At 41.0% G+C, this 25,486-nt stretch overlaps 1 protein-coding gene across 4 annotated transcripts; it reads left to right on the plus strand.

Annotated features, from left to right (window-relative positions):
- Positions 1–306: 306 nt before the first annotated feature.
- Positions 307–25,328, plus strand: RBM27 (RNA binding motif protein 27). Of its 4 annotated transcripts, XM_074883309.1 has the most exons (21): positions 307–516; positions 3,120–3,238; positions 4,086–4,207; positions 5,834–5,925; positions 6,515–6,708; positions 7,540–7,797; positions 8,357–8,590; positions 9,782–9,916; positions 11,993–12,142; positions 13,993–14,140; positions 14,431–14,584; positions 15,753–16,016; positions 16,137–16,265; positions 17,101–17,223; positions 17,767–17,841; positions 17,946–18,110; positions 18,533–18,637; positions 18,744–18,935; positions 20,793–20,879; positions 21,346–21,456; positions 22,085–25,328. In XM_074883309.1, the coding sequence occupies exons 1-21, from the start codon at positions 458–460 to the stop codon at positions 22,169–22,171; spliced, it is 3,003 nt and encodes a 1,000-aa protein (XP_074739410.1). In that variant the 5' UTR covers positions 307–457; the 3' UTR covers positions 22,172–25,328. The 4 variants fall into 4 exon arrangements, with proteins under 4 accessions (XP_074739410.1, XP_074739412.1, XP_074739411.1 ...); XM_074883311.1 differs by lacking the exon at positions 11,993–12,142; XM_074883310.1 differs by lacking the exon at positions 9,782–9,916.
- Positions 25,329–25,486: the final 158 nt, after the last annotated feature.

Raw genomic sequence — 25,486 nt, forward strand, 5'->3', positions numbered from 1 at the left:
CCTGCGGCCGCAGGGCTCCCCCTGCGGAAACCTCGAAAAAAGGGGAAAATAAAATAAATTGCCCCGCGCCGCGGAGCTCCCGCCGGGCCGCTGAGGGCGCCCAGCGACAGGCTGCCCGAGCGCTGAGCGTGCTGTCACTTTAAGAGCACCCCCAAAGATGTCGCAGTGAGGTTCATGTGCTCGCTCGACCTAGCCTGCTGGTTCTCCGCTGACCTTCGGGACGGGCTCTTCGCGGCTGCTATTGGCTCGCAGCGCGCGGGGGCCGCCGTGTGATTGGTGAGCGGCGCGTTGGTCCCGCCCCGGCTGTGCCTAGCAGGTTCCATTGCGGGCTGGCGGCTAGTTCCTGTACTAGGCCTCGGCGGGGGGAAGGGGCCGGGGCGAGCGAGGGCCGCGGGGAGCGGGCCGGGCCATGGCGGCGGCGGTGTAGAGCAGAGCCGGGCGGAGCAGCGGGGCCACCATGATCATAGAGAACGTGGACGCCCTCAAGTCTTGGCTGGCCAAGTTGCTGGAGCCGATGTGAGTGCGGGCGGGGGCAGGGCTAGTCCCCGCCGTGAGGGGAGGCGGCTCTGCGCTGGGGGGGGGGGAGGGCGGGCAGCGCTTTCCGCGGGCTCCCGCCCCCCGCGGAGCGGGGCCGGGATGCGCGGTGTGGCGCCGGGCCCTGTCCCCGCCCGCCGTCCCGAGCCCCGCCGCTCCTGAGGCCCCCGGGAGGGGGACGGGCCCGGCCCGCAGCGCGCGGGTGGCTCACCCGGGGGCCAGCGCTTCAGAGCGCGCGCTCGGCTTGAGCCGCACTCTGGTTTTAGAGGTCTTGGGCCGGCGGTTGGGATTTACCGCGGGCCGGAGCGCTGAGCGCGGCCTTTTGGTACCCAGAATGTGCGTATCGGCCTTGGCCTCCGCGGAGCCCGGCTGCCGGCCTCGCCGGGGCCCGGGGCCGCGCCGCTGCCGTGGGGGAGTTCAGCGTCGGTTTGTGGGGGAGCCCTGCAGGGACCCGCCGGGCGCCGAGCAGCAGGAACAGCCTCCGGAGCGGCGGCTGGAGACGCGCAGGAGCTTTGACCAGCTCCGGGCAGAGAGCGAGAGGGGAGGGCGGTTCGTTTCTGGTGTTGTGAGAGGTGGGAGAGGGTTGTTGGGGGGTTTGGGGCTGGTAACGGAAAGTGCCGTGTTTCTGAAAAGCTCCTCGCACGCCGACGGGGCCTGCGAGGCGTTTGCAGAGTTTATCTGTAGCAAAGGGCTGTGGAGGAAGCCTCGGTAACCAGCCTGAGCGTCCACAAAGTCGAACTAAGACCCGTTTGAAGTTGCAGGACGTACCTTTGCAGTGTGTAGTTAACTGATGTTTCTACATGTATTTTTCTATTTTCATATTTTAAATAAGCCTTAGAACTGCTCAGCTGTAGTCATTAAGTAGCAGGCCTTTGAAAATTCTTCATGACTTTCCTATTTTCTTTTTCAAGATAACGGTGCTCTCTGATACTTGACCAAATCCCTCTGGAAGTCTCTCTAGATTGGAGTGTAACTCTTGCCCCTGCCCCTTCGCTGGCGCTTCCCGTCGGCCTTCTGCGGGGCTGCCCAGCGTTCCTTTGGTCCCCCAGCTGTGCCGTGGGGACGGGAGTTGGAGACAAGGGTTCGTGGCAGAGAATCAGGGAATTTGCTAGTGGGTCCTGACAGCCGAGGGTTCAGGAGTGAAAATACGAAATGGTTAACCTGGAGAAGTGTGGGCACCCTGCGCGTGCTGCCGTAATCCTCAGAGAAATGAAAGCATGGAGAGAGGAATGGGGATGGTTCATCTCCTTTATCTTGAATTGAAGGTTTATAGCTGGTTGCACGTGAGCACTGGCACCAAATACATTACGTTATTTCTTTTCATGAGTGTGCGTAAGAATGGTAAAATCTGTAAATTTGTGGTTTCTTTGTTGTTAATTGCTATATTTAACATGGCTTTCATCAGATGTTGGAAACGGCAAGCAAACTAATTTGGAGTGGAGCAGCTTGATTGGCTCATTGAGGAGTTTTATTTTCTCTTAACCAGTTGTCATCTGCATGGCTTTTTGCATTTTGTTCATTTGTTTTCTGGATTTTTTTTCCCCTTGAGATTATTTTGAGGTCTGTATACTTTATACTATTTCTTTCTATTTCCGTAGTTAATGTTCTTAGAAAATACACAATTACCTCTCTAAATGTTAATCTTTAAAAAAAAAAAAAAAATCTTTAAATCATCAAACTATTTTAGGTTTTAGCTATCCTCTGATAGCTTTCATCTGCATCTTTTGAGAGAGGCAAAATGAGGAGCTACTGCTTAATCATTTAACACTGTTAATCTAGTTCGTACTTCGGGTGTTGTTCTAGTAGCTGAATAAAGGAATCTAAAGCAATATCCAATTTAAAGATTAGTGGCAGAGTATTGCTGTACAAAGTTAGCTATCTTTGGCCTTCATGAAGCTAGATAAGGGCTTAGGTACTGCAGATAGTGGATCTGTATTAAGAATTGCACCCTTTTAGACATTGTACCAGTGTTAAAGGATCAGCGTAAAAATTGTAGGCATGGAAATAGTCCTCAGGGAAGGAAAACCCTGGCACGTTAGGCACAGTAACGAGCTGTACAGGACGAATCTGTGTGCGTATTTAAAATGTGCTTTTGCAATACATCTTTCTGAACTACTTTTCATGGTAGTCATGTTTGAATACAGTAATTGTGCAGTGACTTTCCTGGTGCTTGCTCTGCTGTTCTTATAGACTCATACTTGGTGGTGGTTGCTGTGCTTAGAGAAAGTTAGGAAACAATGGCATCTGCTCTGTTGCCCTAGAATTGGATCTTTCTGTAAAAAAGAAGGAAGGTAGTTTTTCCTAAGCAAAGCTCTGGAAGGAGCAGAAGAGTGGGAACGTTGTCAGGTGTGGTAGGGTGGGGGGAGTGGTCACAAGGCAACTAAAATACTGTGCTGTAATTGAAAGGAAAAAAAGCAACTTTGGTGGCTCAGTCATCCCAGTGCAGCTGTGTTGGTGCTGGATGTCAGAAAAACATCCAACGTGTATTGCTAGTTTATTTCAGTGGCATTTCTGTACCGTGATTGTCCAACGTGGAGGTTTGGGGATCCTTCAGCAGAATCAGGAATGTTTTTTTCTCTCAATAGATGTGACGCAGACCCCTCAGCCTTAGCCAACTATGTTGTGGCGTTAGTCAAGAAAGACAAACCAGAGAAAGAGCTGAAAGCTTTCTGTGCTGATCAGCTGGATGTCTTTCTGCAAAAAGGTACCGTGCTCTCCACTACTTCATCTGTTCAGTGGTTTTCATTTCGCTAAGGGGGGAGGAGGGAGGAAGAAGGACAATGCACAGTTGTTGCCATAAAAATACTTCTTGTTAGATGTGAATTGAATGATTCTCACAGAGATTGAAGGAATAAAAATCTTGATTTTAAAAAAAAAAAATCTTAAAATGATGTTGTGTAGCTTGGTCTTGTTCAGGGTGGGTGGGAGGCAATCCTTTGAAATAAAAGCTGGCAATTTCTTTTTATCAGTCATGTTGCCAGACGTTGCTCTGACAGATGTTTGATAACTCTTGAAAACCTGGTCCATATTAATCTTTCAGGCTTCTGGTGAGCTCATAGCAATCTGGTTCAAATTCAAGGTTTTAAACACTTGAAATTCTGACACTCACTGGGGAAGTTATTGTGCATTTTTTTTTGTGCTCTGATGTTGAACTGATGATTAGTCTTCTGTGAATGATTTACTTTCATAAAAATTGCCGTAAAGAGGCTGCTGACTGTCGCTAGTGGAATAACTGTGGACTTATTCCTTCATCATAAGTTTCGATCACGCTTGCCCCTTAGAACATTTCAAAGTTGTAAATGTGATTGAAGGAAAAGTCACTGTTTCTGGTTTTGATATACCTGATGAATTTCTTTATCTAAAGAAACAGCCTCAAGTTCCACAAATGTAATTCCAGCTTCTTGAATGGAACTAATCTTCATTAATCTAAGATGATACTGCTGCTGCGAGCAGCCCACCTGGATGACTGGTTTTTTAGAGACTTCTCTGGTAATCTAACAGTGCCCTTAAATCAACATGTAACCATATTTTCTTGTGTTCTGTATCCTCAGAAACTTCAGGTTTTGTAGATAAACTTTTTGAAAGTCTGTACACAAAGAGTTATCTTCCTTCTCTTGAACCCACGAAAGTAGAAGCGAAGCCTGCAGGTCAGGAAAAAGAAGTCAAGGAGGAGGTAACATGATTTTTTCTGTCCATTCAAACAAGAACATTTTAAAATCCCTTTGTAGAATCTACCTTTGATCTAGATTAATAGCGTTCGGACGTCCCTGGCAATACAAGCTGATAATGATTTTGAAGGGTTTAAGAGAGGGGGAAGAAGCAAAAACATTCCAAAACAGTTCCTTTTCCAATTTTCTATATCTGTGAGGAATCCAAATTATTTTAAATGTTTTCTGATACTTAAAATCAGTGAAATACGGTGGCCTCTATATTGGGGGATAATTACTTTTAAAAGTGAGGTAGCATTTGTTTGCCAACAGTTATTTCTTTTATCTTGTTTTTAAGTTTTATTGACAAAATTGCCAACAATCAAGTTGTTGAGAAAAGCAAAGTAATATTTCCATAGTTGTCTAAATCTGTTTGTATATTGTATAATCCTCTGCTATCACTTGTCTAAGATGTTTTTTTCTTCTAAACTGGTGATTTTCCAAGGGAAGAGACGTTTTCTCTGTGTTTGTAGGATCCTAATGTACCAGCTTTGAGAGAGAGTTGGGGAAAAATTGCTATAGAAGTAAACATTCTTTATTTTCGTACACTCTGATAACAGTTTGCAAAGATATTTTAGGCTGAATATGTGTTTTAATTACTATAGGAAAGATGCAAATAAAGTCAGAGAGTATATATGAAGTTCTAGAAGATATCCAGGACAGCTTTATGGGACAACTTTACAGGATCAGAACATTAATTAGTTGTTTCAACATCAGTAAGGCCTTGATGATTTGTCATATAGCTGAGTGTATTACGTGATTCCTGCAAATGGAGGACACAGAATAAACCAAGTGTAAACCATAGCTAAGTCTAGGTTGGAAGGGACCCCAGTCATCCTCTGATACAACTTGTCTTGGAAGCAGGGCTTTAGGGTAGGTTCTCCAGAGCCCTGTCAAGCCAAGTCTTGAATATTCCTACCAGTTCTCCCCAGATAATCCTTAACAAGCATGCAGGAAGCCTTCTTTTCTGTTTTGTTTTAACTGGGAAAAAATCTGTTAAAGATTATTGCATCTAAACTTTTGCCACCAAAATGTACAATAAGTTCTAAGCAGTGTAAAATGGCAGCAAAGGCAGCAAAAGTAGAAAATGGGTTCAAAGTGATTTACAGTAGTGGTGTAGCTGACAGACTTCTAAAACTGATTTTGTTGAGGCCAGCGAGAAATGTGACTAGTTCAACCACGTGAACGCTTTTTTGGTTTAAAGCATTTATTTCAAAGTGTAAACTATCTACTTGGAGAAGTAGCTTTCCTTAGTTGTGTTCCAGTTAAGAGAGTCAGAAAATACCTGATTTGTAGAATGGCTTACTCTAACGAGATGGAGGGTGGATAAAGAACTTGTCTTTCATGAATCCTGTTTAAAAACAAAATATCAGAGTAGTTCTATTTGGGGGCATCTCCTCTGCAGAAAAACCTGAAAGATTGGAAACAAAAAGCCCAACAACCTCTGGTGCTTAAGTATTCTGTGCAAGTAATACTTCATATTGGTTTTATATGGGATGCTAACTGCAAGTTGAACTAAATCTTGGTCTTATTTTCTTCATTTTTTTTAAAAAAAAAGTGATACTTATTCTTGATTGTTGTCTCTTAAACAGAATTTTCAAGAGCCAGTTGAAGAAGAGCGGGATGGCAGGAAAAAGAAATATTCCAGTCCACAGAGAAGCCGTGCAGATTCCAGTGAACAAAGGTTAGTTTTGAACCAAAATACTAATATATTCTTCTGTATTTGCTGGCAATCTTTAACTATGGATTTTTACCTCATAGGTAGTGATTTTTTTTTTTTGTAAAAATAGTGATTTCCTCCCTACTTTTTTCTGTCTGCAATGTATTATCTGTATGCCGATCATGTGCATGACAACCCATCAGTAGAAGTTCGTCTCTTCTGAAAAAATGACAGTATTTTTCAAAGGTAGTACCTAGGAATGTCATAGATTCCATTCTTTCTCTTGTTACATAAATGAAGAGCATTGTGGGGGGAGGTCTTTAGGGGTTGGGGGGGATTCACACAGTGTCAACATCGCTTTTAAAATGTGTTCTGTTTCAGTCGTCTAACTTTTTCACCTTTCCAGTTCTTCTTAGCCCTGCCCTTGCTGGTTTCTACCAATCAGTGACTCATCTTTGAGATTCTCTACTTCTCTATGTAATTTGGGAAATTCTGACTCAAATGTTTTTCTGTCCAAACGGATGGGAAGGATGAACAGCATCTTAACTTGCTGCAAGCTTGTTTTTTAATTTGGTTTCTTTTTTCATAAACATGGTCTGCGTGTGTCTTCCAGAACCAGAGAGAAGAAGAGAGATGATGGAAAGTGGAGGGACTATGACAGATACTACGACAGGAGTGACCTGTACAGAGAGAAGTCGAGCTGGCGACGCGGAAGGAGTAAAAGTCGTAGCAAAAGCAGAGGGTTGAGTCGAAGTCGTAGCCGCAGCAGGGGTAGAAGCAAAGACCGCGATACAAACAGAAGTGTTGGTGAGTACCTGAGGTCCTGCTTTAGGAGAACATCAGGTGTCGGTGATGTGCGGCGACTCCTGCACACTGTGTGGTCTGGTAGGCTCTGGGTGGCCTTGAGTAGTTGGAGCAAATTTTGAGAGCTTTGTGTTCCTGAAACCCTTAATTAAGATGCTGTTCTTCAGAGTAGAACAATTAAGGGGATTGTTTCTTCTTTGCTAACTTTTTAATTTATCCACAGGTGTATAGCAGCAGATACTGGTAGCTGGTATTCTTGTGCTGTGTGTGCTGACAAAGCTGCTGATTTTCTTTTCTTTTTTTTTTTTTTTCCCCTCCAGAGATCTATTCTTTTGCAAAATAGCGTTACCCACTTTGGCATTTCTTACTGTGCATTTTTTAAAGAAGGTTTCTTTGTAGTTGGGGGTGGTTGCTATGTTATCCATTGTTCTTTTAGGGCTAATTCAGGTCTCTTGGAAAAATAAGAGGCACAGATTACAACATATTTCAATGCATGTTGAGACCATGTTGGTTAAGGGCAAGGGGTAGGTTTCAGGCTTTCCCTGCCTCTTTCTACTTTAAAAGAGAAAGCTGTAATCCAGAATGGAATAAGGAGTAGAGGAATGAAGGTGCGTTTTGCAAAGAAAACATTTCTATTTCTGAAGTTAAAACCCTGTTTGCGTTATATTTAGTTCTTATAACGTTAGTAAGACTAAGTTCCTTCAAGAACAGTTTAACGTGAAGAATACTGAATATTTAGGGAAATGTTTATACTGTTGTGATTGTCTTTTTCTTAAGGCTCTGATATACAGAACAAAGCATGAAGACTTTACTTAACTTTTTTTTTTAAAACAGAGCACCGAGAGAGATCGAAATTCAAGAGTGAAAGAAATGATGTTGAAGGCTCATATAATCCGGTGTCTGTGTCTCCCAGTAAATCTACTGAACCGTATTCCTCTGCACAATCTATTCCCAGTGCTGTTACTGTAATTGCACCTGCGCACCATCTTGAAAACACAACAGAGAGCTGGTCAAATTACTACAACAATCATAGCAATCCCAGTTCATTTGGCAGAAACCCTCCTCCTAAAAGAAGATGTCGAGATTATGATGGTAAACTGTTTCTTAGTTTTCAGTTTCATACCTTGTTTCAATTATTCTGACCTTTTTTTGAGGTTTTCACTAAATGTGGGCAGCAAGTCAAAATGCAGTAGCCTATGGAGTATACCTTGTGTGTAAAAGATGCGTATATGACCTGCATTTTACTGGGGAAGTAAATGCGTTTTACTTACTAGAAGCAGTCTACTTACAGTCTGACAGTTGCTGGATAAGAACATCTGGAGTTTTTTCACAATTCTGTATGTGCTTGGCAAATATTTCAACCACTGGCAGTTCTGATAAAGATTGCAGTGTATGTGTCTTAATGGAAATCAGGTGGTACTTCTGACTTTTTTCCCCACAGCTTTTGTGACGGATACATGTACGTTTGTATGTTTTTATGGAAGATTATTCTAATTTGAATTATTTTGAAACCTCATCTGATAATGTAATGTTGGATCAGTGATTGCATGTTTTCTGTAGTAAGAAATTCCAGGAAAAACTGAGATGCTACAAATCGCTGACAACTATTTTTTTTTTTTCTAAAAAGATTGTTAAATTTCCTGTTTTGCAGAGCGAGGATTTTGTGTACTTGGTGATCTTTGCCAGTTTGATCATGGAAATGATCCTTTAGTAGTAGATGAAGTTTCCTTGCCAAGTATGATTCCTTTTCCTCCGCCACCTCCGGGACTCCCCCCTCCTCCTGGTATGCTCCTGCCCCCTTTGCCGGGTCCAGCTCGTAATATAAGGTTGCCAGTTCCACAGGCTCATCCACAGGCACCACCTCCCGTTGTGCTTCCCATACCAAGTAAGTTGTCATTGTTCTCTGTGTGTCTGTCACCAAGTTACAGTCATGGCTCTTTTTGGAAGATCTGTGTGTATTTAAGGTAATGAGTTCAGGTTTCTTTGCTAGTCTTGTGCCATTCAAAATATTGCCAAAATCATTCAGAAAGATCCACTTGTAAAATGTGATGTTTCTAACACTCCAAGTAGAATTAGACAGGGACGTAGAGGGGAGTATCTTTCAGATTATCTCATAACCCTGGTGGTGTTTGGATTGATCACTGACAACTGCATTACTAGCATTTTTTTCCTACTGCAAAAATGTTGAGATTTAATCTCCTAAAAGCTCTAATAAATTTCTGTGTTTGTGCTATATTATCTACTACTAAAAAGCAATACAGAATTGATACATCTTAAGATCTGTTTTAGCTCAACAGTGATCTCATATGTTTAGCCTTTTTTGTTACCCTACTGCATCTTGTAATGTAAATTCTATGAAGAAATGAGAGTATGAGTTATGTGGATACTCAGTTTCAGTACTCTCTATTCCAGTAACAAAATACGTGTTGTGATAATTGTATCAAACAGCAGCAACTATGGAATGAGAAATAATACAGCATTAACCCAAAACTTTGCATGAGCCTTTTAGTGGAAGTGGCCTGCTATTGAGTGAACTGGCAGCGCTTCTGATTGTGGTCGTGTCTTGACAGGTTGTGTAGTGTAACCCGTTGTCCTTTTTGGGGCATATACTAAGTAGGAATGTATGTATTGTATATGGGGCAAACAAAGCAAGAATATCTAGATAAATTCCTTGTCTGTGGATGCCTTCTGCCCTGTAGTTCTTGTTCTAGAACTGTACTCTTAAGGGTTGCTGATACAATCTCGTGCTCTGAGCAAGCCTTGATTCTCCATGGGAGAGCTGAGGGAGGAGCTGCTTTAATGAAGGCTCCAACAATAATAAACCTCCAGGGGAAAAAAAGACACTTTTTTCTTTTTTTTTCTTAAGGCTTTGTCCTTAAGAAGGAGAAAAGGTGTTGGAATTGGAGTAACTTACCTGAACAGGGCTTCTCAATTTACTTTTACTGTGGTGGGATTATAAATATTAACAATCTTGACCTTGCTCAAAACAAGGCATAAACAAATTGCATTGAATTGTTTGCACGTTTTCTCTGTGGAGTTACAAGTCTTAGTGATCTATTCTGTGGTGTCATTGTAGGACCACCTTTAACACAGTCAAGTTTGATAAATAATCGTGACCAGCCTGGGACAAGTGCAGTGCCCAGTCTTGCACCCGTAGGAGCAAGGCTACCTCCTCCTTTACCCCAGAACCTACTGTATACAGTATCGGAACGTAAGCAAATACTTTTTTTTAAAATCTGCTTGAGATACATATTTTAAAATTCCTCTGTTGATGTGTGATTAGAAATTATTACCTCTGTCTTCCTCCAGTACATACAAATCTAAAAAGAAGTCTGATGGCTTTCCCTGTGGTCAGTCCGTCATCTGCTGTTATGGTGTGCAATAGCACTAGTGTTCTGCCACTGTCTGAGGGGAGAGTGTTTGTGGGGAGCTTCGCCTGGGTTTCGTACCTTCAAAGCAATAAGATTGTTGCATGAGAGAGGGGCTCCCTTCGTTTTCAAGCTGTTCAGTACAACGTCAGTAGGCAGAAGATGGCTCTGCAAACCTCTAATTACTGTTTAACTTGGTCTTTGTTCCTATGCGCTTTTGGCTATTACAGATGAGAGATTTTATTTTTTTTTCAGCTGTGTATCACAATAGTCTCTGCAGTCTTCATATACGTTACTGCTTTCTTTCTATCTTATTTTCCAGAATCAACTTAGCTCTAGCTTTCTAACTTAAAAAAAAAAAAAAGGCTTTCAATGGACGTGTCCATCTTCCTTAACAAAGATGATTTTTAAAAAGTGGGGTTTTGAGGGGACATAGCAAAATACCTGGAGAGTCCTACATTGCTCAATTTAAATCCAACAAAGCTTAGATTCCTTTGATAATGAAAGGAGGAATGGCATTTCCATGTTTTACATGAGCAAAATAAGATAATTAAATCTCAATGTTTTATATACCTGTCTGGGGTTTTTTTACATAAGTATTCTGAATTTTATTCAAAGGACGGCTCTAGTTCATGGTCCATGTCATTCCTTTGTGACTTCCATGCTTTTCAGAACTTGAGTCACTCAGATATCTTGTTAGATAATTGTTCAGTTAACTCCAAATGCTGTCAGGCATTTAGATGTTACCATCTGATTCTTTCAGCTTCAGAACTTCTTCTAATAGGTGATTCTGCCTGTCTTAGCTCGCGGGACATCACTGACCTCAGTCGCACCACGTAATTCTGTTCTCCAGAACATCTGGGGAGATTCTCATGCCCCGTTCTCGGACTGTTATGCTAACAACTGCTGGTTGCTCTCTTGCAATCAATCCTGGGCCAGATTGTGGAGGAGGAACTTGTGATTCAGCTCATGCAAGGTTAATGGAAGCTCCTGGCCGAGTCTGAAACTAAACTGCAAAACATCAGTGTGGAAATTCTGGGGCATTTGCTCTAAATTGCAGAGTCTTCATTGTTGCTGTGGAATAAGGAGCTGAAACTTAGATTGTTTCAAGTCTGTCAAGTCCCTTTGTATAGGCATTCAATTCAGTTCCAGAATGTACTGTGCTTCTGTGGAGGCTTTTCATACACTTTATTCATTCTAGTTCTTGTATAGCTTCTCCTTTTTATGGTTGGAAAAATGCATCATCCTTGATTTGGAACTTGGGCTGGAAGAACAGTATGAATCAATTCTGTCTTGTGTTTTCATGGCTACCCCTTTTAATTAAAATAATCATTAGTACCTTACTGGAGCTAGGCAGATGATCTCACTCTTAGATAAATTAAGAGAATTTAATAGGTAAGTATTGGCCAAATTACCTCATTTCTCAGCTTTCTTTGACTGGAATCATTTAAGTACATTCCTCCCCAAAAATCCTTTTCTTAAGTAAACTAGACTGTTGGGCAGCAAAGACTGAAAATCTCTTTGGATCTTAGGCCCTAGAAAATAAATGCTCAAACTAAATCTTTTATTGCTCCCCTTGAAACGCTGTCAGGCATTGTGAAGCTTGTCATACAGACACCTCATTCCTCTTTCAGGCGGCTCATCAGCAGTACTCCATTATTGCGACCTATGTGCTTTTGACAAACGGTAACAATCAGACTGAAAAACAAAAGAGAATTATGCCCAAATAGCCTTGGGCATAATGTTCAGTTGAGGGTTTTCAATGGCTACGCACATTGGCTGTACAACATCTTTTTTCTCTTCTCTTCATCCAAAACAACTTCTGATTCTTGGACATCAATGCATTTCCTTAAAGGAAAATTAACCCTGAGTCTTAAACTCATTTGAAAAATTCTTTCATTTCTCTCCTTTTTTTATAGATACATATGAGCCAGATGGCTATAACCCTGAAGCTCCTAGTATTACCAGTGCTGGTAGATCTCAATATCGACAGTTCTTTACAAGAGCACAAACGCAGCGTCCAAATCTAATTGGCCTAACATCTGGGGAGATGGATACAAATCCAAGAGGTAGGAAGGGTTTCTAGTCATTGCTGTTGCTATTTTTGTCCAGGACCGTCAACACTTACTTTCCCCTTTTTCAGGCTGAAAGCAGTAGTTTTTCTCACTGATCCAGTATTTCAGACCAATTTTCTGACATCTCTACCTTTTTTAAAATGCTAACATGACCATATTAAAGTCAAAGCAGCCTTTTTGATTACAAATAACCACTTGCGTGGGAACGTTACAAGGGGGTTTTTTGTTTGGCTGGTCGGGGTTTTATTCCTCTTTAGCCTGTGAAGGCACTTTCTGGGTGCTGGGTGCTTCTAGAAAGAGACGTGATGCGGAAAGATGGCTTTAACATCTGCGACTGCTTTTTGGTTTACCAAGGGTGTGTTTAGGACTGGGGCACGGAGGTGATGATCTACAGTACTCGCCTGGGCTGTTGTGATGGTAGTGAAGAGGGGAACTGTTGTGGTGTGGTTTTGTACTTGATGGTCTGACTCTGTCAGCCAGACGTTCTCTCTAAAGTGAAGATTGCAGGTAGCGTTCGAAATCTCCTAGCCCGTGGAAATCCCAGTCTGCATTTAAGTAATTCTGAATCCTTAACTGGATGGATGTGGATGTAGTCTCTTAGTGGTGACATGTACAATAGATCTTTTACGGGAGAGAACAAGTCAAGGCTCTTGAAAGAAATTTTTGTTCTGTTAGCATAACTTTCTTTATCCCTCCTGCTTTTCCCACCCCGATCCTTAAAAGATGTGAAATGTCAGTGTTTACTGTTACACTTCAGTGTTTCTTACTCAGTAGATAAGAAAGGTGGTTTTTTCAGTATTTCCTTCCAGTGACTCATCCTATAAAGAATATAGTTAAATATTATTGCAGAAATCGCTGTTGCTGTTTTCATCTTAATGAACATCGTAAAGGCATTGGTTGGGGCTTTGTTGCTGGCCCTCAGGTTCTCTGAGAACCCATTTCAGTTGTGAGGCAGGGGTGAGTGTTCGGCGGTGGTGCTTCAGACCACTTGTTTTACTTGTCTTTGTCACGTGTGTGAAAGGTTTCCTCTAAAACCATCCTCCAAAGTAAGATTAAAACTATGCCCGAAAATGCCCAGTCTTCATTCTCACCAGTGTAATCAGCAGAGCTCTGGCTTATATAAAAGCCATAGAAAATTGACTTATAACTCAGACTTCTTTTTAGGAGTTGAATATTTGGCATACGCAGGAGGCTAACAGCAATAGCATAATCTTAAAAATGTTGTAAATAAGTACTTGGCAAACTGTGATCTAGTGCTTTAGCTCTGTGTTTTGTAGAAGTTGCTTTGAACTTTAATGTCTCTGAGTATAATTTCATGCCATAGCTGTGCTTAATTAACAGTTTGTTGCTGAAAACTGGGTTGAGGGATGACGAGGGGTTAGCAGTGGGAGGAACGGGTTCTTGGTTGCTTTTTCACTGCCAGCAGTTAATACAGGGAAAGTTGGTTGTTTATTCAGCACATGCCACATTGCAGAACTCTAACCTGCAGTCTGGGGACCTAGCTTTGTTTCTTTTCTTCCTTTTTTTTTTTTTCTTTTCCTGCAGAATCTGAGTTTTCAGTACCTGAAATGCGGAGTTTTAGTTTTGTTTCTTGAAGCTATTACCAATCTTAAAGGTCAAAAATCTCATCCCTGCTGGCTGGACTAAATGTTTTCCTCAAGTTGTTTAGTTAGGCTAGCAAGTGATCTCTGCAGTAACTTCATAAACAAAACTGACCAACTTGATAAAGTCTTCCTGATTTTTATGTTTTTAAACTCAATCCTGTTTTGCTGTTTAAGTGAAAGCATTTCTGATGTCTCCGTTGATGTATGGTGAATAACACTGGCCTTTTTCCTTTCCTCCAGCTGCCAATATTATCATCCAGACTGAACCTCCCATTCCCATTACAAATAATAGCAGCAATGTAACTAGAGTTGTCCTTGAACCAGACAGCAGGAAAAGATCTCCGAGTAGCATGGAATGCCCACCAATAAAGAAACCGTGGCTGGGAAAGTAAGAATTAACAACTGCCATTGCCTAGTTGAAATGCACTTTATTGCTGTCAATGCTGTGAATGTTGCTTTTCACTAGGCCCTATAATTTGAGCTGGCTGGGTCAGAAAAGCTGCATCCACCTAATATGGAGACTAAATATTTGGTAGTGGGAGGAGCTCTTACTTGTTAATGTCTAGAGTGTATACTTCATATGAGAAAAATAAAAGTTAAATGAGCGTTAACATTTGCTGCCTTACTTAAGTATATGTATGCCTATCTAAATTACTATCTTCTTCTCATTTTCTCTAGACAAGCAAATAACAACCAGAATAAACCAGGATTTTTGAAAAAGAGTCAGTATACCAATACAAAATTAGAAGTTCAAAGAATTCCACCGGAATTGAACAATATTACACAGCTCAATGAGCATTTCAGCAAATTTGGAACTATTGTAAACATTCAGGTAAAAAACAAATTTCAGTTTTACGCCTGTGTGCAGGTATTTGATTTTCCCTGAAGCCTTGTTGAATATTGCAGCTGGACTACATTCCTTGAGAAATCGTAATGGAGGCTAACTGGGAGAGTAGGTAATCAGATTCAAGGAAACCTCTTCTCGGTCTAATCTGTGTTATTATCTTAATTCTGTAGAGGTATGTTGACTTCTGCCTTCATGAGGTCTTAGGAAATTTGAAAGGTTTGCAGGTTTAACAGTATCTAAACTAACTCAGGTTTTTGAACAACTTATGTATAATTTTTGAAAGAGATCTAACATTTTCTGTTTTGTGTGATAGTCCTGTTTCGTAGTCAGGATTTTGACAAAGATGCTCCAGGAGAGTCTCATGTGCATCACTTTATTACTGCTTTGCATCCTAGAACTGACTCCCATTCAGTGGTATCCCTTGCACTGTAAGAAGGGGAAAAGCACTATATAAGCAAAACACAGGTAGTTAGATGGTTAAAATAGCATTTAATTACCACTTATTTTTCTAGACAAAACAGTTGCCTCTTAAGTCCTCAGAGGTCTAAGTAAAAGACGGATACCTGGGAAGCCTCTGTATTTGAGTTGATAATTTTATGTCGTAGCCCCAAAGATTCTGTAGTGCTTTCTGCACCTTGATGATGAAATAATGCATTTAAAACGTGCTATCTCAATCATTATACTAGAAAGTCCAATATATGTTTTTATTCCTGTGATTAATTTTTAGAGAAGAATTGTCTTCAAGAGTGTTAGATAATGCTGCTTTGGGAATGTGGTGAACCTTTGCGTTACACACCCTCGGACAGTGGTCTTCTTGCAGGAGGTTAGAACAAAGAGCTTTCCAGTCAGCACTAGGCTCTCCTCAGTCCTCCCCTGGTGGCAGTTCCCAGTGCTCTGAATATATGACTCTATTGCTGGAGGAGTCTTGTTTTTCTAATTTTATTTTACTGTATAGAGGCTTTGCTGCACGTACATGCAATATTTGCCAAAAGGTACTTGGCTGTAATACACAGAATGTTTTACCTGTATTTTGAGCTGCTAATATCGTTGGGTATTCCACTCATTATTGGAGATTATTTGTAGATTGGTTTGCTACTGGTTGAGATGTTTTCTTCCTTGAGAAATAATGCATTCCAATGAACTTTCAATTTAGGTTGCTTTCCAGAATGATCCTGAAGCTGCTCTAATTCAGTACTTGACTAATGACGAGGCTAGGAAGGCAATTTCCAGCACAGAGGCAGTTCTGAACAATCGCTTCATAAGGGTCCTGTGGCACAGGGAGAGCGAGCAGCAGCCCCCACTGCTGCAGCAGCAACAGCAGCAGACACCCGCGCAGTCTCTTCATCACCAGCTTCACCTGCAGCAGCAGGCCCTGACCACGGCTCCGGCGGTAACGATGCACAGCAACCTGTCAAAGGTACCGTGCTGCCCTAAGCTGGGGCTGAGCGGCGAAGGGGCTCAGTGCTTCTGAACGACTGCTGCTTCAAGAAAGCAGAGTATGTCATCTTTCATTGTTTTAATATCTGTTGGTACACAGGTGATGAATAAACCACTGGCATCTGGTGCCTACGTCCTTAATAAAGTCCCGGTGAAACGTCGCCTTGGAGCAGCAGGTGGAAGCCAGCCTGACTTAAGCCAGTCTGGGGCTGTGGCAGAGGATTCTCAGGTATGGGAGTGAAGGCTGACCCTCCTTGTACTTGCACTTAAAGCTTTGGCCTGGTAGCTGAGAAAGGACTATCAAAGAGAACTTGCAAATGGTTTCCAGTTGGTTCTGTTTCTTTTCACTAATGTCCTCAGCAGCCTTGGTCAGTCACTTCTTCCTAGTTTCATTAGCTGTTTCTATAAAATAGGGACAGTGACCTCAGAAATAAAGTACCAGTATTTTAAGTAGCATAAAATTTTCGGCAGTGCTTCGTAGTAAACAAATTTGACAGCCTATGTGTGATGTCAGCTTTTTGTTGGCAAATATAATTGGTTTCCCGGTGATTTTTGAGCTTAGGTTGTGTTTTAACACTAGTGCTAGTAGCTTATAGAATACTTCTGCATAGAGTTCAAGCTGATGCAGTTTAATTCACACTGAAATCGTAGTGCAGCGTGTGCTCTTGGCCACAGAGAAGTCCTCCTTTTAAGAAAGGAAGTACGCAGGTGACTTTTGCTGCCTTATTTGATCAGAAAGTATGATGTTTGCAAAGCTGAATATAATGCAGATCGGCTTCAGTGGTCTTCCTAGGGATCAGGATACAGAGGGAGTTTTGGGTGAAAAAGGAAAGAAAGTATCTTTTACAGAAATCCTTTTAACAAGCATTGAAGCCGATTGCTTCCAAGCAAGTAGACTGTTAGACTTTATGCACATGTTTGAATTGCCTTGGTCTTCTTGTCCCATTGCACAGATCTGGAAGTTTTGTTCATGTTTCACAGAATGCATTCCTCTCAAATTCACTGATGGTATATCACATTCATTTTAAGCTATTACATATTTTTGTGTGTTTTTACTATTTCAGACATTTCCTACTTCCACAAGCCACTCAAAAATGGTTTACAGTTCTTCAAACTTAAAGACATCTATGAAGCCTGGTGCAGGGTCTAAACCTCACGATATGCAAGAAGCCCTTAAAAAAAAACAGGTACTTTACTATTCATTGGCTGGCTGACAGTATAGCAATCAAAGTACTTTATAAAGAAAGCTTTGATAGACAACTTAAACCTCAGATATTGCTGTATAGCTTTCTACATGCGTGTCGTTTTTGTCATCTTTATCAGACTATCTTGCAAATGCACGTTGAGGTTAACCATGGGTAAGGCAGTGTTCCTCTTGGGGTGTCTTACTTGACACACTTGGTCACATATGGGTTTTCTGGGTTTTCTTGAGGCATTTCTCTGATTTTAAGCTCTTCAAGTACAAGACACATAAATGACAACGTAGGGTATGTTTCTTAAGAGGTGCCTGAAGGGGGCAAAAATTTAGTAGAGTACTTCACAGCAGGAAGTTAGCAACTTCTTACTGTTTTTTTCCGGATCAGATACACTTTATACTTGCGTGCTTTGCAGACTAGTAGTTTTCGTTATGGCCTTCGCTTCTATAGCTTGAAGAAGAAAATACGATGTATGAGAGTACATATAATGCTAGACTGCTTTTTACTGACTAAAAGAATTCTATTCTCCTATAGGAGGCAATGAAACTCCAACAAGACATGAGGAAAAAGAAGCAGGAGATGTTAGAAAAACAAATAGAATGCCAGAAAGTGAGTCTGGAATGTCTTCTAGTAAACACATTCTGATTTTGTAGGTGTCTGTCTGTTCAGTGTTGGTTTTCCTGGACTTTTATATTCCTGATCTTAATACACAGATGTTGATATCCAAGCTGGAGAAAAATAAGGCTATGAAACCAGAAGAGAGAGCAGAAATAATGAAGACCTTAAAAGAACTATCAGGAAAAATATCGCAATTAAAGGATGAATTAAAAACTTCATCTGCAACCTCTACACCATCAAAATTAAAGTCCAAGACAGAGGTATGTATTGTGCAAGACACTTGCCCACCTGTCTTTTGTAACTGTTTCTAATATTGTGTCCTAAAAATGCAGTAGCATTAGATCAAAACACTTCCAAGCAGTATTTTGAATTTGAGTGATAACTGTGGACAAGCAAGCTATGGTTTCAAGGAGCTCGGGTGACCTAGTTTTGCATGTAGCTCACTCAAGCTTGTTCCAATTCTGAAGCAGAGAATTCTGGGCCCTTCAAAAAAATGGGGTGGGGGCACAGCATGGAGGGAATTAAAACAAACTGAATTTAGAGGAAAGTATGGATATTGTGTACTGATCTGTCTGTATCATTTACAAAAATGTGTTGCTGAGAAAGTGGAATAAAACTAAGAGCGTGCATTACAGTTCTGCTTTTCCCTTCCATTTTCTCTTTCTGCACCTTTTCCTCTAAGGCACAAAAGGAACTGTTAGATGCAGAGCTGGACTTTCATAAGAGACTCTCTTCTGGAGAAGACACAACTGAATTGCGAAAAAAGCTGAATCAGTTACAAGTAGAGGTGAGTTTGTCTGGATTGATGCTTTTAATGTGTTCATGATATATGAATGTTTTAAATCCTTTCAAACTGAGGATGGCTTTGTATGTTATTTGCCTTCCTGAAACAGGCTGCCCGTTTGGGCATTCTGCCTGCTGGTCGAGGAAAGTCTGTGCCAGCCCAAGGCAGAGGACGAGGACGGGGTCGTGGTGGGAGAGGAAGGGGCATGTTGAATCATATGGTGGTGGATCATCGTCCCAAAGCACTGACAGTTGGAGGCTTTGTTGAAGAGGAAAAGGATGAATTATTACAGCACTTCTCTGTAAGTATGAGGTCACATTAAAAAAAGAAAAACCTGAAGAGGAGAGTTGTGGCCAAACTATAAATCTGAGATTAAGTAGGTAACCAATACCCTGGATTGTGCTTGCTTGCAGAGAGAGGCACGCTAAGAACTTTGTAAATAACTGTTTCTTTTCCAAATTCTCAAAGATGCAAGTCTTTCTGTTTGTGTTAGTGCAAACAGATCAAAGACTTCATCCTGAATTCATGGAACAGGCTGTGGATAAGCAAACAGTTTCAAGAGTTACCAAGGGTGTGAATGTAACGTCTTATAGCTGCTTTACAATAGCTGCCCAACGCATCCTTTTAATGGGCAAAGCTAAATAGCCTACTCTTACTGATTCAGCATTGAAATAGTTTAAAACAGACATTAGAAGGCTGGAAAATACCTGTCAGCCTCTCTCTGTTTACAGATTATTTTTCAGATTAGCAATTCATACCATTTATCTTGTTTCTCTGTAGCTCAAGAAGCGAAGCGCTGCTTTGCTAAACAGAACATCAGTTTCCAAGTCATTACAAACTCATGGCAGGACAAGTAGCTTGCTGGTTTTCAGGCTGTTACCGGGTGTGTTAGCATCGTAACTAAGTTAACATAATAAAGGAAAAACTGATTTTACACTTCCCTCAGTTACTCTTTCCAGAATGAGATGTTTTCATGTGCAAAGCCAGTAAACTTGTTAGAGAGGTGATGTAATGGTTCATAAATAGACCCAGCATGAAATCTAAGCCTGATCAAGTCAGTTTGGTATTTCTGGATGCTCTTTGCAAAGAAGTGACTGACATGGAGAACTAATTTTGTAGAATCCTGCCCTTTAGAGCTCGATACAGAAAAGCAGTAGAGTTCTCGAGGGAACTGGTAATCTGACAGCTTGTTTGTTTCTGGTTTGGGTGGGAGCAGAGAACTTTGCAGTTCTTCATACAGTGGGGGTAAGCTTTGCTCTTTGGGGAGCTCTTCCTCTCTGCTTTGGCCTCGTTGCTTACCCAAAGGCCACTGTAACGGCTTTGATTAGGTAAATTCAGTGAAAAGTGTTGTGTGGTTTGATCAAAAAACCCAATGCTTATGGCACGGTAAGAGTGCCATGAGCCCTGGGAGAGGCCCTAAGAGGGGACCAGAGTGCCTTTTTGAAAAACGTCTTTCCTTTAATTCTCAGTCTGAGAGACTTCATATTTTTGAAAGTTTTAGCTATCCTTAGCTGCTAAAACCAGAAGTAGTTTTTACAAACAACTGGTGCTGTTACTCAAGCTATTATCTTCCTGGCTTTTAAACTACTTTTCTTCTGCTCTTCATATTAAGTCTGAAGTTGACTACAGTTTTCTTTTGTGCTGTCTGTACTCCATGCATAAAACCTTTTTTTGTTTGTTTTGGGGTTGGGGTTTTTTTACTATTTAACTATCATTGCTGCGGTCATTCCAGTTTTCACCATTATGCAGTATACGAATTCTAAAAATGCAAAGTTCTTGTTAATCTAGCCATACTAGATTTTATTTTTCTCCTCTCAGTAGTGTACTTAGAACATTATTCAGGAGCTCTGCAGCAAAGTCTGATTCCTGTTACTGAAATCTCTTTTGCAAATTAATGAGCTCTGAGGGACTTGCTTTCCTCCTGCAAAAATAAGCTCCACTTATTAGAATAACAATAAATCTGAGCTTTTGCCCAAAAATACAGGTACAGATGCTGCAGTGTTGCTGGATGACACGGCTGAGATTTCTCTGGATCTCACTTTTTTGTCCAAAAAATAAGGTTTCAGTGGCGCTTTAGTACACTGCAGTTATAGCACATGATGATCATATTTCTGGAGGAGGAGATTACTACTGTTCCTAATCAATTTTTCTCTCATAGAAATTTGGAGATATTGAAGACCTTCAAGAGGAGGATTCCCCACTAAGTGTTGTTCTAACTTTTAAATCTCGCTCAGAAGCTGAGAATGTAAGTAGAATAATGGATTTTTTTTTTCCCCACTGTTCTAAAACAAGAATTTTTAACTTCTTGTGTCTGCGTTCATATATGGAAATTTAGCAGGCTTTGATCCCACCAGTCTCAGCTAGGTCCTGTGGGTATTTGTTGCTACTGCATATAGGGTCACCGAAGGGGGAAATAGCCCCTGTTTACCTCAACAGTAACACAGGTCTTTTGCTGATAAGGGTTCAGTGTCACGGACAGTTCAGAGCTCTGTTCATCTCTTCAGGCTGCTGGTAGATGAGCATTTGTTAGTAGATGCAGGTTTGAGTGAAGTTGCTCTTGGAAGATGAAGTGGATGATTGTGACTTAAATGGTTGAGATCTTCAAACGTGCATCTGCACGATGCTCACTGGGCTGGCTCATTGTTGGCAATCTTAAAAAGTCTTTTCCTGATCCTCTTTTTGAAAATATGTTCATTTAACATACAATCTAGGCTGCTAACCAAGGGTCCCGGTTCAAAGACCGAAGGCTACAGATATCATGGCACAAACCGAAGGTACCTTCTGTGTCCACAGAAATAGAGGAAGAGGAGCCTAAGGAGGAGGTAGGAAAGTGTGTTAATAACCTAATTGCTCTTCTGGGGAGCCAGGAGCTCCTTTAGGATACAGTTTTCTGTTTACTGAAGAAATTTCATAAAAGGTGTTTTTGCAAACCAGAAACTTAACTGGTTTTGAGTAGTCTGTTACGTTTTCCACATTTTAAAAAAAGGAAAAGGGGGGAAAAAAGCATCCTACTTTCTGGAGGGGTTGTTGATTGGTCAACTATGAAAATAAACCTCCCATTCTCTACATGCAGCCTGCTAATCCTTTTACTTCACATTAGCAGTGCTCCACTGTAGGATAAGTTATGTATATTCTTTCCTCTAATTATGAACACACTATTTTAAAGGTTTTTCTGTCTAGGCAGTTAACAGAAAACTGTTGTTTCAGAGAGGGTGGGTGGTTGTTTATTCCTGCTTCCTTTGAAGCTTGCCTTTCTTCCCTTGATGTGTGAGGCTGCTGTTCTTTCTGTAAAACTTGTTGAACGTAATTGTGTGCGTTTCAGGGGGACGTACGGTAAACAGGAACCTGATACAAAGCCCAACCAATGCTGTGTTGCACGACAGTTTCCTAGGATACAGCATGGAACTTCTTTCTTTAAAAGTACGGTGTTTTTTTTTTTTCTTCATCTAGGAGACTGAAACCTCAGATTTATTTTTGCACGAAGATGATGATGATGATGACGAAGATGAGGATGAATCCCGTTCTTGGAGAAGATGAAACTTGATGTTGGGAATGTATAATTTTAGGAATATAGTTCAAGCTACATCTTTTAAACATTTATTTAACAAAAGTTGATGAGCCAAAAAAAGCTTTACTTTCTTTTCAAACCACAAGATTTAAAGTGAGCAGTTTGTTATAAAAACATTTCGGATATAGAGCTGTGATACTAAGCTAGCCAAAGGCCCAGTAACTTTTTACATAATTATCAAGCTCACCAGGGTGGTGATTTTTTTCTATTTAAGAAGGATAAAAAGAGAGAGGGGGGAAAAAAAATTAGTATTTTCTTGTCCTCTTTTTGTGTCACCTGTATTACCTTGTTTTGGGTTTTTTATAATGTGATTGATTTGTTAGTTTATAATTGAAAAGATATAACAGGTTTTATTTAGCAATATTATGGAGTTAGGGGAAAGACGCAAACTTTCATTAAATGTTATGAAAGAAAAAATTGCCTCATTTGCTAATTGAAAAAAGTATAGCATTTTACTTCATATGGAATCACTTAATGTAGGAATTATTTGTGGCTAGATTCATAAATCATTTATTTCAATATGTTAGAAAGCCATGTGGTTTCTGTGTTCTACTGCTTTTTGTGAGAGGAGATGGAAGAAGCAATTTAACAGGGTATTGCTATAATATTGTCCAGTTCACTCTGTTTCTTCAAATTCTGCTTCACAGGAAACATCAGCAATGACACATATTTGAGTGGATTTTCACTCACTGTTGATTTTCTCCTGTAGTTTCAGTAGAAGGTTCAAGTTTAAGTCAGACTGTTTACTGCATTTCAGTATTTGTGAGCATGAATGTAATGAGTTTCATACTTCCTCAAAAAGAAAAACAACTAAACTGGCAACCGCCTACCAGCCAGTAGAAACTTCCTCCTCTCCCTGCCACCAGCTGCTCATGTTCAGACCAAGCCCACGAAGCGTTCAGAGCAAAAGGTGTTTTAGCCACCAGAATGTCCGAGTCCTGCTCCGAGCTGGGCGCTAAAGCAGAGCTGCAAGGGATGAGGCTACAGAGGGGCGGCCAGAGCTGGGTTTGGAAGGTTGTTCATTTGTTCAGACACTTTTGAGGTGAACACCATTACGTTCTCAGTTGCCTTATTATTTTTAAATGTATACCATTTAAAAAAAAAAAAACACACACACCCCACCCCACCCCCCCGCCCTGAAATGGTGTGTGTTCTGGTAGAGATGAGGATAACGAGGTCAGGTCCTGGAGCCGTGTACCTTAACCGTTACGGCTCCTGCCGTTCAGGAGCGTGTTGTCTGGTGAGTGTTTTCCTTGACTCTGTCCCTTTGTACCGTACACTTTTCAGTACATTTTATGCACGTTTCTATACAAAATAAACAGAATGTCGGTGCAAAAATGCTCTCCTCTTTTGAATAATGAGTTTACCAGCAAGTCCCTGGCTGAAGAGAGAAGCACGTCACAGCCTTTCAGTGGCGGTGGCTCTGGAGGTGGCTAGTGGCAGGAGTTGAGCGTGCCTTTGGGGTAGCAGCTCCCGGCACCAGCATCCTTCTGCGGTGCTCGTGTAGCAAAAGGCAACCCAGGGACGTCTCCTACTTCCTTGTCTGTGGAAGGGAATCTCTCAGTATTCTGTCGCTTCACATTAAAACCTCACCTCTATATAATTAGGACTTACCTGCTAATAACGAGGCTAAATTACAGACATGAAGAAACAAGGGGAAAACAATCCTACATACTTGGAAGAGTATCTTGCTTTTCTCCCATCATCTCGAATGGTTTTTTTAATGTCTGTGGCTCAGTCAGTGTATATTTTGAAAAATCCATTGCAGTAAACATATTTGAGTCCTGACAGTTTAAAAAGTGATAGAGGGAACAAAAGGATTTATATATTTTTTTGTACAGAGTTTTTTCTTAAACTGTATAATTCTGTAAATATTTGCTTTTTTGTGTACTAAAACTACCAGCGTATAGATTTCAATAAGAACTGTTGTATTTTTGTATTTGGAAAATGGAAATTACAGTGAATGAATGAAGCTGTAAGAAAACCTGCAGTAGCCTTTGAGACACGTAGAGTGGGATTCCTTTTCATATGGTTTTAGCTGGCACCCCGTGTGCGGGGACGCCTGCCCTTGCCCAGACGTGCCGGCTCTTCGCGCCGGGTGAGACGGGAGGGAAGCGAGCACGGGAGCTTCAGTTAATGATTTTTTTAAGAGCTTCATACTATTTTCTTTTTTCCCCCCTTTACAGTACACACTGGCAGGCTCACCTAAATCCTCGAGTGACATCCCAAACGCCATTTCTAAAGGCCGGGGCACAGAGGCGGGTTGTGCCGCGGGACTCAGGCTGTGTGTGGGACGTGCTGTTGTGTTCCTGGGAATTTCAGTCAGGGCAGCGTAGTGGTGTCTGACTTCTGGGCGAGGAGGAGGAGGAGAGCTGTTTGAAAGTGACATTCACTTTGCCCGAGCTTAGGGATCTCCCTGTATCTTAGGGTACACCAGGCTATATTGAAGTGTGTGGGGGTTTCGTTTTGGTTTTTTGTTTGTTTTAATAGGTAACATGCCAGTACAGCTTGCTTTATGGCAACACTTTCTTGTGAAATTCACACGTACTTTCAGAGGGTACCTTAGACAGGATTTAGAATTAACAACACAACTTGTCTACGCCAGCCAGTGTATTTACAGGCGATGTGTAATTCATGTTTCAGTCTGAACTTAGGGTGTAAACAGTGGAAGAGTATGTGATAAAAAAAGAAAGTAACTTACGAAGAATTATCTCCCCTTCGTTGTTGACTTACCCTAAGCAGGAAGGACAAAACAAACTCGAGTTGGAAAGATTAAATCTGAAAACGGTTGCCTGCTTATTGTGAGAACAACACTTCTTTTTTTAACAAAATCATGTGAAAAGGAATAAAGTTCCTCTTGGTGTATAGTAAACTTGTACTATAGTTTTTACAAATTGTGAACTTGTGTAATAGTATAATAGGAGATATTGTTGAATTTCTAACTGTTTATACATTTAAATTCATATATGTAATGTTTGTTTTATTGATTACAATCTGAATTTCTAAGATGCATGTTGACTTTTTTGCAATAAAGATATACTATGGAATGGTTCAAGATTTAGAAAAGACAAAGAAAATTCTAACTTAAATAAATTGGACAGCAGAACCATTCAAAAAAAATTACAACTATCACAAAAAGAGCGTTATCACTTTCTTGGGGGGGAAGTACACGTGTGATGGGAGTATTTATTTGTGTGGAATGTGTGTGCAAGTTTGTTTTACTTAGGAGCCAGGAGAAAAATCTTCAAGTGTATCAGTGGTCTGAAATAGCACTAATTAAGAGA

Source organism: Strix uralensis, chromosome 14 (genome assembly GCF_047716275.1).
Source record: "Strix uralensis isolate ZFMK-TIS-50842 chromosome 14, bStrUra1, whole genome shotgun sequence".
Taxonomy (NCBI): domain Eukaryota; kingdom Metazoa; phylum Chordata; class Aves; order Strigiformes; family Strigidae; genus Strix; species Strix uralensis.

What these genes read in the sequence shown, in the direction of transcription:
- RBM27 (XM_074883309.1), top strand. Translation starts at nt 458, where the DNA reads ATGATCATAGAGAACGTGGACGCCCTCAAGTCTTGGCTGGCCAAGTTG. An exon ending in TGCACAGCAACCTGTCAAAG is followed by an intron (nt 16,017 to 16,136) that starts GTACCGTGCTGC and finishes GTTGGTACACAG; the next exon opens with GTGATGAATAAACCACTGGC. An exon ending in AATTAAAGTCCAAGACAGAG is followed by an intron (nt 18,111 to 18,532) that starts GTATGTATTGTG and finishes TTTTCCTCTAAG; the next exon opens with GCACAAAAGGAACTGTTAGA.